This window comes from Epinephelus fuscoguttatus, linkage group LG23, assembly GCF_011397635.1.
Source record: "Epinephelus fuscoguttatus linkage group LG23, E.fuscoguttatus.final_Chr_v1".
Taxonomy (NCBI): Eukaryota; Metazoa; Chordata; class Actinopteri; order Perciformes; family Serranidae; genus Epinephelus; species Epinephelus fuscoguttatus.
In genome coordinates, this window is record NC_064774.1 from 33,807,318 (window position 1) to 33,822,003 (window position 14,686).

Sequence of the window (14,686 nt, forward strand, 5' to 3'; positions counted from 1 at the left end):
CGCTTGTGGAGTGGTTGTTTTTTTTCCCCAGTGTACAAATTTATGCAGTCCTGGCTGCATTGAACTGCATACACTACATTACTCTGCTTCTGCCTGGGTGTTTTATCCTTTGGTGGAAAAGCCTCTGCCTCAGTGTGTTACTGGGTTTGATGTGCACAGGGATGTGAAGATCCTCCTCAGTTTTTCAGATACTTCTGCAACATATGGAATTACTTTTTTATTTTTCATCTCTTCTTTTCTGTCTACTCTGGGTCTTTTGAGGTTCTGGCAAGGGCCCAGTTAGGGTAGCCACAGGTTTTGCAACCTTGCGGAAAGCGAACACCAGCCTCCCAGGAAAAAGTTGATGGATGCTGGACCCATCCACCACTTCTCCTGTCCGCCTTACTCAGACTTCCGCCACCTTAACTTTCGTTATTGTCCTGCCATAGCGCCGTTAAACAATAATGGCAACCAGCAGCATATCATGCTGACATAAAAGGACAGCTTTTTTTTGTGGGTGTCTGATGCTGGAGGTCACTGAACAAACACTGGTTTTCAGTAACTTTGGGGTGAGACCAGATTGGTTCTGTTTACTTTGGAGGTGGTCTGGCAGATTGGATGTCATTGTTTTACAGTGTTGTGGGTTCAGTTATTAAAATATTCCCCTTATCCAGATCAAATATCCAGATAACAATCACAGCAGGTATAAACAGGGTCTGCCAAATGTATGATTACTCTCATTTAGTGCCTGGCATAAGACCACTAACTTGTGATGTACTTTTGTCATGAAGCTGTATACTTGTGTATAGTGGGTTTGTGTGTCCACCTGTCTGTCGATGCATCTCTGTCTTTCTCTCTTCTTCTCTCTCATTCAATGTCTCTGTGCCTGCCACGTCACTCCTGGTCCTGCCACTAACTGGGTCTTTCCCTCTTTTTCCTTCCTCTCTTTAAATGCTTCCTCTCACACACTTCCCCCATCACCCCCTCCTCCCTCGCTGCACCGGTGTCTAAGTGTAGCACTGTCCACTGCATGGAGTGTGCGACTGTCTGCAGGTTGTATGGTGGTGATAATCAAGACTGCATGCCAACTAATGGGGGGTGGAGGTTGTTCTTAAGATTGCCTTTTGGCTATCTGCAAGGGTTGGGAGTGTCAGTCCGGTACTGGTGGGAATGCACAGCAACCTGTTGATGTAGGAAAACTAATTTTTAGTTCTGACTGTTCCTCTGATACCGGATACTGGCTTTAAGTGACGTGGCTAGAGTGAAGATGATTTTCAGCACTACCCAGCTGTTTATCAGTCTACACTAATGACAGTGTATTTTAATAAGGCGCCAATTATGTTGTTACGTAACAAAACACTGTGGAAGCAACTCATATATGCATGAATTCACTATAATGCCATATGTGGTTCAGCTGTTGGGATGCAGTCCTGCTCAATATGACTCATGAGAAAGGCCCACACGGAGAAAGTCTATTAACAGCACCATGTACAGTCACTGTCAAACACATGTACACATAAAACACATATTGCTGTCAAACACAGGCCACAGAGCCATTCAGATACCTGGGAAAAACAGTCTAGTGACAGCTCTGTGAAATGGTCTGCTGCATCTTAGTTCACTAAAGCAGGAGTCTTAATGAAGCAAGCAGCTGTCAGGGTGTTCTCTTTAAAGCTCTGTTAAATAAACCCACAGTCTGAGTTAAGTCAAATCAGATATTTTCGCCTTAACACATTATACATGTTAGAAATACTTGCTAAAAACATGACAATGACTGTGAGCTATATAGTATGGAGTTGTGGAGACAGGCTGTTAAACTGTTTTTCACCATTTTTCTATCCAGGATTTTTTGGATAGGAAATCAACTCAACAATGCACTTAACATTACCCCTCCCCCAATAGAAAATGGAACATAAAGCATCAGTGTCATTTCCTGTGTTTGAGTGGCAAGTTTGCTACATCCCTCAGGAACACCATCAGGCCTTGAAGCCAATTTGACATAGTGGTTAAACTCTGGAATTACAACTTGCAGGTCCGCCACATTATGCCCTGCTGCCCAAAAGACTCAGTACATTTATATGACATCAGAGAAAATTGATTTATTGTGTTAGTCTGACTAAAACTGGATATTTAATGTACAAGTCAAAATGTTAGTGCCTGAAATCATAGTAAATCGAATTTCTCAAAGTCTTTTAGCTCCACTGAAACACTTCTCAATAACATTGTTGGCAGGTGAATCTCAGGGCTATTGGCTCTAACTTTCAAGGTTGGGAATCACCAGAGGCCCAACAATATGACATTATCACCACACTTAATTCATAATACAATATTATCACAATACTTAAAGAGGTAACAGATAGCATCTTTTCCTAAATATATCATTATGAAAATAATGTGGGTTGCACAGGATAGTGGCCACAGTAAAATCAATCAGACTATCAGCATTTACATAGGTTACTTAGTGGATTTGCAATAAACTTCTGCCACCGGTGCAGAAATTTCGCGGAAAAAATCTGCTTTACGGCAGGAAACGCGTCATGTATTGCCAAACTGGTCGGTCAGCCAATCAGGGACTGGAGGGTCCTTATGAGGAGTTGGGCATGAAATAGTTGAGTCACGAGCACAATGGCAGACGGACAAAGTTTGGAGACAAGTGAAAAACGGCCTAGCAAAAGAGAACGAGCTCCTCTGTCTGAGGAGGCAAAGAAGAGCAAAAAGGAGAGTGATAAAAGAAGAGGAAAAACAAGAGTAAACCTCAGTCAGGCGTTAAAGAGATGGAGGGAGCTCCGTGACCAAAGAGAGCTGGAAAAAATGATGTTCAGCTAGCTTTCTCTCTAATGGATCAGTAAGTAACACGGCTAAATGTTAGCTAGACGAGAGAGGACTGTACTGTACTGGCTGCTAGTTCATTCCTAGCTGGCCAGTATCGCAAACCGCCGCAACCAGGGACCGGGTAGCGAGTGTTGGTCACCTGACATTCTCATTGCCATTCTACGGGAGCCCTCGGACAGTGATACCCCCCTCCCTTCCTTCTGTTCTCTTCTCACGGAGGCAGCTATTGACGGACATCGCCCAGCTAAGTTACGCCCAGCTAAGTGAACACTGAACTTTGTTTCCCATTCAATTTGTGCTCCAACCGGCCGCATCGTTTCCATACAGTAACGTTACTGTTTATTCTAGAATCGGGACTGTTTACATGTGCACATTGGCATAATTCCACTGTGTCTACTGTTGTTTGTACTGATAATGTACATATTGGTATAATTTATTGTGAGTTGTTTGTACTGGTACTGTGCATTCTGATATAATTATTTGCATTACTATTTGTTTTTTCTTCAGATAAATCTGATAATTGTTACTGGGTTTCTTTACTCATTTATTCAGTAGAGTGTTCACACACCTTCTCATTCTACATATACACATAGAGGTATACTGGTGGCTTTACAGCCTACATTTTATTTAATTTAGAGAGTCTAATTGATATATCATATTATTATTCATTATCTCTGATCCCCACGGTCAATTTGGTCGTTGCAACAGTGCAACGCAACACCACTGACGCTAGGTGGCACCAAGCTAAAAAAAACATGAATCCTATCTGTTGCCTCTTTAAGTCAGGATACAATATTATCATGATACTTTAGTCACAACAGACTGATTTAAATTGGATGTCTAAAATACATATTAACATGTTAATCCGACCGAAATCGTACAAAATCAAATTTCTCGAACTCAGACTTACACACCCAGATAATGTGGTTGGGAGTCGAATCCCTCCTGCATGTATACAGTCAATCAAACCCAAACTGGCCTGGGCGCTCTGTGCATGCTCCAAAGTTTTCATCCTGGGCTTTGACCTGGAGGTCAAATAGTATTAGATGTGCAACAGAAGAAGAAGCGAAAAACATGACAATGGAAGATCCGGATAATTTTATATTCAGGAACGCTGTTTGGCATGTTAGAGACAGGCTGTTAATCTAACACCTGCTTATGTGTGCTCACCTTTTTTCTCTGATAACGTAAGATCTAGACATTCAGGTGGTTTTAACTGGGAGCCGAATTATCCACCAAGGTCTCTTTCTCTCCAAAACAAACAGGCCCGGTGACTTTAACCAGTGTAAATCAGTGTTTTTCCAGCGCTTTCATTGAGGAGGGGCTGTGGTGGCCTACACAAAAATGCAAAACAGTGAAAAGACAAAAAAAGAAACATGGCAGTGCAATATGGTGATATCCACAGAAGAGGACCCACTCCATATGTACAAATAAACAGCTTATTGTAAGGTAACGAAAACACAAAAATTGTCATTGTCAGGTGCTTCTACACTTAAGAAGACATACTTATTATATTCGATTTCTGCCAGCTTATCCCCCTGAATCCTATACACTGGACCTTTAAATAGACTCTCTTTAGTGATATTCTAGGGACAGCAGGAGCCAGTTTGGCAGATACAAAGCCTGAAATCAGCAATTAGTGAGCAGGTCATTCATTCAGAGACTGAATACACAATTTTTTGATGTAAGAATACATACTGTGGGGGAGGGTAATTTGACATTGCCCTTTTACAATGGATTACAAAGTTTTATTATTTTCTATTACATCTGAGAAAGTGCACCAAAGGGAAGCGACCGATACCAGCCACGTTGCTTGCCATTGCAATAATGTGTTAAACAAGCCTAACTGAAATGATCTTTCCCTCCCTCATTCCTCCTGCTTCAGATGATGGTCAATAGGACTACTGAGGTATACACACGCTCCTTTGATTCTCCACAGATTCACTATACAGTCCCATTTATTTTTTCTTTCCCTCTACCATTTATGTCTTTCACTTGCACGGCACTGCATGGTGTCAGTGAAGAGTCATTTGGTTCATTTTACAGTTCCCTCAGTTTCTGTTGGTTTGATAAGATAATAAGTCACCATACACAGCTGACATGAATGGCCAAGCTGCTGCCATGTGTCCTGAACTCAGCTTTGGATTTTTGTTTATTCATACTCTGTATGCATTTTCATTCTTTTCTCTTCAGTTTTAATTTGAGTGATTTTGTCCCCAGCTCAGGAATCTCCTTTTGTTTATGTCATATCTGCCCCTCAGTACATTTAGAAGTATCTCTAAAAGTCATCATAAATGAGATGTGGGGTTTATGGATTTATTGTAAACAGTTACCTCCTGCAGCGTTTTGATTTGATGAATACTTTGCTGATGCATTTCTGGGACAGTTATGAATGTATATTGTCCACTATTCTGTCTTGTAATTTTGTCTGTATAAGTCATGTTGCATGGTTTCTAGAGATGCACTATGAACTGCTTAGTGTAAAACCATATTGGTTCAGTTATAGCATACAATATACATCCTTTGTATGGAAGTCCAGTGCTGCCAAAATAAAAATGAAATCATTGAATCAAATTGAAATTTTAGAAATATGATTTTATTTTCATCTTTACATATGCAAATTTTATTATTATGCCTCTGCACCAGCATGAACCGTGGCTGGAGGCATTATGCTTGTGGGTTGTCCATCCATCCGATTCTTGTGAATCTGAAATCTCAAGAACACCGAATTTCCCTCACCATTTGGCACAAACATTCACTTTGAGTCAAGGGTGAATTGATAGAATTTGGTGGTCAAATGTCACTGTGATCTTACATCCATCTCATTTTGTGTACATGATATCTCATGAAGGCCTTAAAGAAATTTCTTAATATATTTTGTGGATGATGTCACTGCGACCTCACAAAATATGTTTTTGGCCATAGTTTAAGAATTCGTGTGAAATTTTCATGTTTCATAAGAAATTTTTGTCATTTTTATGACAAAATTGCTAGACAAACGTTTAATAAGATAAAATAATAAAGATGACATTTTATATCCATATGGTCAAAGGTCAGCAAAGGTCAGCTTCAGTGTGACACCATAATGTTCGACAAAAACCCTTTTTTGGTCGGATACTGAATTACTGACACTAATCTTGGGGGCCCACCTTGAAACTGTCCTAATTATATAGATCTTTGAGGAGCATGTGTTTGAGGCATCCATTTTTTCACATACATGGATGTTAACTGTACCTGCAACTTTACGGTTCCTGGGGGCATACAGCCGCAAGGCAGTAATTCTGTTTTTTTTTCTGACAATCTTACTGCACACACAAATAGAAAATTAAAATTGGTTAAATTATTTTATTTCAATATTGGCAGTTCTGGTTTTACATACATGAAACTTCCTGACCAAGTACTTCACATGCATGCTTTTTTATGGAAGATTCTCAGATTACTAGTATACAGTGTAACATTTACTCCTTTACTACTACAACACTGCTTATCAATAATGGCATGGGAAGCTTACAAAGCTTTAAAAATATTACCTGCTTGGCCAAAGACTTGGCATTGTCCAGCATGTTGCATCCAGGCTACATTAATTTGCACCATTCTAAGCTTTTGACTGTGTAAAGTTTTTAAACCATCACGTTAGTCACTGTATTCTTCACACTTTTGTAAACAACTTTTTCACATTAAATCGGACCACACTTACAGAATGGCAAGGTAAGGCAAGAATCTCACAACTACTCCAATCTGCTCTGCAATCTCTAACTTTTCTCATATATTTCTCATTGCTAACTCTGATACTTCTATGACGTACAGTTAACATAGTGCACTTTGGTGTTGATCAGAAATGTACCCTCCTTGTTATGTGTCACTTTCTGAGTTCACTCTAATTTGGTGTCTTCGGGTAGTTAATATTGTTTGTCCATCTTCATGTCAATCCTGATGAAAATCTGTGTATACTGTACATCTGTTTGTTCTGCTTCGTTTTTTGTCTTTCTTGTTTGAAATTGTTTTTTGAGGCCTATGAAAAGTATGAGATATTTTTGTCTCAAAATTATTTGTGTTAACAAATTGACAATCCATGCGCTCATAAAACACCTGCCACAAATACAAAAAAGATTGGTAAACTCACAAAAATATTTTGCAAATATAAAGCACAGTTGCAAATACACAAATAAAAACACATCTGTGAATACATTTAATTGACTTTCAAATAAATGGAAAACATTTGTGAATATCTTTCAATATTTCATCATTTACAACTGTCAAACACATATTTTTGAATCCATTTTTTATTAATGAATCTCCATGCTATGCTTGCAGATTTGCATTTGAAGCACACTAGTGTATGTTTTATGCATTTATTTGTTTAATTTTTGGTATTTCTGAATTTTCACATCGGTTTTATATTTACAAGTTTTTTTCTGTGAGTTTATGAATCTTTTTTGTATTTGTGGAAGTTGTTTTATATTATTTATCTATATTACAGATTACACATTTTACATGCACACGGATTGTCAAACTGCTCACATAAACAATATCAAGACAAATCTGTCTCCATACAAAGGTCTTCTTTTACTTTCATTTCTGTACTTGATAATCTGCATGGAAGTGACATGTCAGAGTGTGTTTTGGGGTAGTGTGTATGGGTGCTACATATTCTGACTTGAATATTTTCCAGAGGAATTGGTTTTTACTTTTCCCTGTGACTTTCCCATTTTCTTTGCTTTCAGTTTAGTTTTTGTTCACCTGTGATGCTTCATGCGACTGCTGCATGCTGGGAAGTCTAAAAATCAGGAGACACAAGGTTGAAGTATATGAAGCACAAGCTAATGTCTGACCTCTGTCCTTCTATGTGTGTGTCTCTTTCCTGTGTGTCTTTCAGAGTGGATTCACCCCCCTGCATATTGCTGCCCACTACGGCAACGTAAATGTGGCAACACTCTTACTGAACCGAGGGGCAGCAGTCGACTTCACAGCAAGGGTAGGATTCAGCACTAATTAGCGCTGTTATTTTGGTGTAATGTGTGCACTGAAAGACACTTTAACTCCACTGAAACAACAATATTGGTGGCTGCTGAGTCTCAGGGCTATTGGCTATTAACCTCCAGGGGTGGGAATCACCAGAGGCCCCACAATACAATATTAGCATAGTACTTAATTCACGATACAATGTTATCACGATACTTAAGTCAAGATATGATATTATCATGATACTAAAGTCCTGAAACAACATTATTATGATACTTAAGTCATGATGTGATATTATCACAATACCTGAGTCACAATATAACCATATTATCACAGTACTTAAGCCAATATACAGTATTCTCACAATACTTGAGTTACAATATGATATTTTTGCAATATTATCATGTTATATAAGTTGCGATATGATACTATAACAGTACTTGAGTTACAATATGATATTATCACAATACTTAAGTCAGGATACAATATTATCACTATATTTGAATCACAATACATAAGTCACATTACAATATAACTGCATTTTTAAACATTATGATATGCTGAGTATTGTAAGTGTTACATACTGAGACACATTGAAAACAGAAAAATACAAGCAAATACAGAAATGCTGCCAGTTATATACAACATACAGACCATTTCACCAGAACTGCATTATGAGGCAACAGCTTAAATCCATGTTTACTTCCTGCCAGTGTTGCCATTCACATACACTGCAAAACATTTCAACAGAAAATACAAAAGGACCCATTTAGAGTCTGCATATTGTTAAGTTTGAAACGGTTTATTGGGGCTCACTGGAAGACACTAAAAACTGATTAGCAACTAAAATTAGCTACTAAAATGCTAACATAGGTGGGAAGCCAATATTGTAAGTAACATTGCAATCACTCAGCATAATGTTACTAACAACGAGACATACAGAGGATGGTATGCTTCATACAGAAAGGATGAGTGCATTCTCCCAAACCTTTTAACTGCATAGGATTTCAAATCTCTGTAACCTCATTGTTAGCCACACTAGCAATCTCATGAGGCTTAGGAGAATGCAAGGTGTGAAAAAAAAAATGTTTTTATCCCCACTGCTCAAATGGCTAAAAATAAAACATATGCCTTGTTTTTTGGATGATATTAAAGGAATAAAAAAAATATCTGAAAGGCCAGAAATGAAAGATAAAAATGTGCACTGTTCAGTTTGCTGGAGGCAAGGCAGGAGTTTGACACAGTTTCAGACTTAACTGTTTTATTTCTAGCTCAACAATAATATTTATTGTGTCAAACAGCATACCAAGGAAACAAGCAAACCTCCTTTCAGTGTATACCAGCTAAAGAGCCCTCAACATAGACCTGAAAAGCACAAAATAACATTTAAATGCAAATATATGTGATTAGAACAATAAAATATATTAACGAGAATAAGCTGATTAGTTTGTGAATTGTTTAAAGGAATACTCATACTTTGCTTTTTCAAATTAGAATTGGAAATTCAATTTTGCTAACTGATTCAAGTATATTACTATAGTATATTACTTTTTTACTATGTGTCCACACCATTCTTGGTAACACAATATCTTAAGAACTTCTTAAGGGAATTTCTTCAAAAGTTTTCTTGGACTCAAGGATAAACTGATTCGATTTTGGTGGTCAGAAGTCAAGGTCACTGTGACTTTGTTTGTCACATACTTGTGAAATCAATCAATTTCAATTTTATTTATAAAGAGAGAGAGAGAGATGCAGGTAATGACAGTATCTTACAACAACATTATTGAAAGTAATAATATTATAGTTATAGTTCTGGCTACTGTGGTACAATATGTTGAAAGTGTGTATTAATATCTGGTAGTATACATGTGTGACAATAGTCATATGTGTATAATAACAGTAGAAGTATGACTAATGACTAATGATGGCAGCAGCAGGAGGCATCTGGCAGGACCACAGCAGCAGCACAACCACACACGTCACGCTGTCCAGGCACCACTGCGATATGAGTTAATCTGAGAGACAGTGGAGCACAAAGGCTCCGGAGAAGAAGCCGAGTTAGTGACATCCAGAATGGCCGAGTTAGCTAGATGCAGTAATAGGATACGAGAGAGAGAGAGAGAGAGAGAGAGAGAGAGAGAGAGAGAGAGAGACCGGTGTATTAGTCCGGCAGACTAGGCCTAAGTCAGCCTAACTAGGGGCTGGTACAGGGCAAGCCTGAGCCAGCCCTAACTATAAGCTTTATCAAAGAGGAAAGTCTTAAGTCTAGTCTTAAATGTGGAGACGGTGTCTGCCTCCCGGACCGTAACAGGAAGATGATTCCACAGGAGAGGAGCCTGATAGCTGAAGGCTCTGGCTCCTGATCTACTTTTGGAGACTTTAGGGACCACAAGTAACCCTGCGTTCTCAGAGCGCAGTGTTCTGGTGGGATAATATGGCACTATGAGCTCTCTAAGATATGACGGAGCTTGACCATTTAGAGCTTTATAAGTTAACAGTAGGATCATTCTATAAATTTCCATTGTTATGTGGATGATACTCAGTTGTATTTATCGATGAAACCAGAAGAAAGTAATCAATTAACTAAACTCCATAACTGCCTTAAAGACATAAAAACTTGGATGAGCACCAATTTCCTGATGTTAAATTCAGACAAAACTGAAGTTATTGTTCTTGGCCCCAAACAACTCAGAGACTCTTTGTCTGATGACATAGTTTCTCTAGGTGGCATTGCTCTGGCCTCTAGCACTACCGTAAGAAACCTCGGAGTAATATTTGATCAAGATTTGTCTTTTAATTCTCATTTAAAACAAACCTCACGGACTGCATTTTTTCATCTGCATGATATTGCGAAAATTAGGCCTATCCTGACCCGAAAAGATGCAGAAAAATCGGTCCACGCTTTTGTTACCTCTAGGCTGGATTGCTGTAACTCTCTATTATCAGGTAGCTCTAGTAAGTCCTTAAAAACTCTCCAGCTAATTCAGAATGCAGCAGCACGTGTACTAACAGGAACTAAGAAACGAGATCATATTTCTCCTGTTAATTGATTACTTTCTTCTGGCTTCATCGATAAATACAACTGAGTATCATCCACATAACAATGGAAATTTATAGAGTGATCCTACTGTTAACTTATAAAGCTCTAAATGGTCAAGCTCCGTCATATCTTAGAGAGCTCATAGTGCCATATTATCCCACCAGAACACTGCGCTCTGAGAACGCAGAGTTACTCGTGGTCCCACATATGACTATTGTCACACATGTATACTGCCAGATATTAATACATACTTTCAACATATTGTACCGCAGTAACCAGAACTATAACTATAATATTATTACTTTCAATAATGTTGTTGTAAGCTACTGTCATTACCTGCATCTCTCTCTGTCTCTCTGTGTCTCTCTCTCTCTCTCTCTCTGTCTCATTGTGTCATACGGATTACTGTTAATTTATTATGCTGATCTGTTCTGTACGACATCTATTGCACGTCTGTCCGTCCTGGAAGAGGGATCCCTCCTCAGTTGCTCTTCCTGAGGTTTCTACCGTTTGGGGAGTTTTTCCTTATCCGCTGCAAGGGTCATAAGGACAGAGGGATGTTGTATGCTGTAAAGCCCTGTGAGGCAAATTGTGATTTGTGATATTGGGCTTTATAAATAAAATTGAAATTGAATTGAAATTGATTTTAAATTCAATTCTGGATTTTACAGGGAGCCAGTGCAGAGAAGCTAAAACAGGAGAAATATGATCTTGTTTCTTAGTTCCCGTTAGTACACGTGCTGCTGCATTCTGAATTAGCTGGAGAGTTTGTAAGGACTTACTAGAGCTACCTGATAATAGAGAGTTACAGTAATCCAGCCTAGAGGTAACAAAAGCGTGAACCAATTTTTCTGCATCTTTTCGGGTCAGGATAGGCCTAATTTTCGCAATATCATGCAGATGAAAAAATGCAGTCCGTGAGGTTTGTTTTAAATGAGAATTAAAAGACAAATCTTGATCAAATATTACTCTGAGGTTTCTTACAGTAGTGCTAGAGGCCAGAGCAATGCCATCTAGAGAAACTATGTCATCAGATAAAGAGTCTCTGAGTTGTTTGGGGCCAAGAACAAAAACTTCAGTTTTGTCTGAATTTAACATCAGAAAATTGGTGCTCATCCTAGTTTTTATGTCTTTAAGGCAGTTATGGAGTTAAGTTAATTGATTACTTTCTTCTGGCTTCATCAATAAATACAACTGTGTATCATCCACATAACAATGGAAATTTATAGAGTGATTTCTAATGATGTTACCTAAAGGAAGCATATATAGAGTAAATAGGATTGGTCCGAGCACAGAACCTTGTGGAACTCCAAAACAAACTTTAGTAGGTAAGGATGATTCATTATGAACGTCAACAAACTGAAAACGATCAGATAAATAAGATTTAAACCAGCTTAGTGCAGAACCTTTTAGGCCAATTAAGTGATCCAGTATCTGCAGTAGAATTTGATGGTCAATTGTGTCAAACGCCGCACTAAGAGCTAATAAAACAAGTACAGAGACAAGTCCTTTGTCTGAAGCAATCAGAACATCATTTGTAATTTTAACTAGTGCTGTCTCAGTGCTGTGATGCACTCTAAATCCTGACTGAAATTCCTCAAATAAATTATTATCATGGAGAAAATCACACAGCTGGTCTGCGACTGCTTTCTCAAGGATCTTTAAAAGAAAGGGAAGATTAGATATTGGTCTATAGTTGGCTAACACCTCTGGATCCAGGGTGGGCTTTTGTAGTAGAGGTTTAATTACAGCTACCTTAAAAGACTGTGGTACATAGCCTGTTAATAAGGATATATTGATCATATCTAATATATGAGTGTTAACTAAAGGTAAGACCTCCTTAAGTAGCCTAGTTGGGATGGGGTCTAAGAGACACGTTGATGATTTAGATGAAGAAATCACTGTGGTCAATTCTTGAAGAGAAATTGGGGAGAAGCAATCTAAATATATATTAGGTTTTACAGCTGTGTTTGAGGTTAGATAGGTACTATCTGAGGACAGGAGGTCATGAATTTTGCCTCTAATAGTTAGAATTTTGTCATTAAAAAAGCTCATAAAATCATTACTGCTAAGGGCTAAAGGAATACAAGGCTCAATAGAGCTGTGACTCTCAGTCAGCCTGGCTACAATGCTGAAAAGAAACCTGAGGTTGTTCTTATTGTCTTCTATTAATGCTGAGTAATAGATTGAAAGTGACATCTCAAGACCAACGTTGACTTGGACTCAACAATGAACTACTTAATATGTAGTAGTCAGAGGTCAAGGTCAATGTGACTTTGCATCCATCTCATTCTCGTGAATGCAGTATCTTAAGAGGGCCTTGAGGGATTTTTCTCAAATTTGGTACAAATGTCCACTTTACAATACAAATGAATAAACTGACTAAAGTGATGACCTTTTATATCCAAAAGATCAAAGGTCAACTTCACTGTGACATCATAATGCTCTTCAAAAACCCTTTTTTGGCCATTATTCAGTGTCATAAATCAGGAACAGAAGGGGAGACATTTGGTCAGATCCTGAATTGGTGACACAAATCTTGGGTCTCCACCTTGAAATTGTGCTAATTGTATAGATCTTCTGTGCTGCTGAGGGAAAGATGTGTGTTAAGCATCCATGTTTTCACAGACATGGTTGTAAACTGTAAAAGCAACTAGAGTGATTTGCGGAGGCATACAAAGGCAAAGCTGAAATTCTAGTTTTAATACTAATTTTGAGATGTCACTTTTAAGTGTTGTTTTTATATATGATTAACACTGTCAAATCAATTACTATGACAGTACAATACAAGTGTGGATTCAATTTCAGTAACCTCTTCATGAATAATCAGAAATCTGAGTATTTTTAATGTGTCTAACTAAGACAAAGTACATCTCATTAAATATCCTTTTTCTCACCTCTGCAGAATGGGATTACGCCTCTACATGTGGCATCTAAGCGTGGCAACACTAACATGGTTGGCCTGTTACTGGACCGTGGCTCTCAGATTGATGCTAAAACAAGGGTGAGTATCATGACAAACCCAACTATGGTGTCTAATAAAAAAGAGAACTTGTCTCAGGTCCGCAGCACACTACTGATGAAACACTGCCAAGTAAAATGTTTCTGCTATCATATCTGCAGGGGCAGAAAATGACCAGCTTATTATTAGTATCTCCATTACGGACAGCAGCTGTGAATGCAAAATGCTCAGTGGGTCAGTGGATTAAATTGAGTGTAACACTGGACATCCTGACCTCTGCTTCATGTTGGTTTATGTGTGCCAGCTAGCAGGACACTCATGTTATTAGCTGTATTTGACTCCAACCAATACAAACAACATTCAGCCAGTGTTAGCTGCTGGCTGCACCTGTGTATTGGGAGTAACCAGACTGTGTTGAGGGTTTTTTCTGGTTAAGCCACTGACCCTAACTGACCAGATTAGCTCAGTTAAAAAGCACTTCTGCATGTAAGCCATGATATCAGTACAGTGAAATCACTATTCGTCTTGAGCCTCCAGATACGTCAATGTCAGTATGTGTTCAGTGACTATGAATGTGTTTCTGTGTGTGTGTTCTGTAGGATGGTCTAACTCCTCTGCACTGTGCAGCCCGGAGTGGACATGATACAGCTGTGGAGTTGCTGCTGGAGAGAGGAGCACCCTTGTTGGCCAGGACCAAGGTGGGTCACATGTCCATTCACCTTTCACAGAAAAAGGGACAGAAGCATGCTATGTTGTTACTCAATGACTTTCTCAAACTCTGTCCCATCGGCTTGTTACAGATATAAAGTAGTCTATAGTTTGGTTTCCACCCAAATGTAGAGCAAATTTTAACCAATTTTCAGAAAATCAGCAAAGGAAAATGCATTTTTATGTGCTTCTCCATCTAATAC

At 38.6% G+C, this 14,686-nt stretch overlaps 1 protein-coding gene across 2 annotated transcripts in view; it reads left to right on the forward strand.

Annotated features, from left to right (window-relative positions):
• Nucleotides 1-14,686, forward strand: part of ank2b (ankyrin 2b, neuronal) — a 207,712-nt gene that overhangs the window by 81,867 nt on the left and 111,159 nt on the right. The window contains exons 7-10 of one of the 2 annotated variants that reach the window (XM_049568799.1): nucleotides 4,697-4,720; nucleotides 7,688-7,786; nucleotides 13,719-13,817; nucleotides 14,375-14,473. In XM_049568799.1, the coding sequence (XP_049424756.1) occupies nucleotides 4,697-4,720; nucleotides 7,688-7,786; nucleotides 13,719-13,817; nucleotides 14,375-14,473 (321 nt within the window). The remainder of the gene's footprint in view (nucleotides 1-4,696; nucleotides 4,721-7,687; nucleotides 7,787-13,718; nucleotides 13,818-14,374; nucleotides 14,474-14,686) is intronic. The other variant, XM_049568800.1, reaches the window with a different exon arrangement.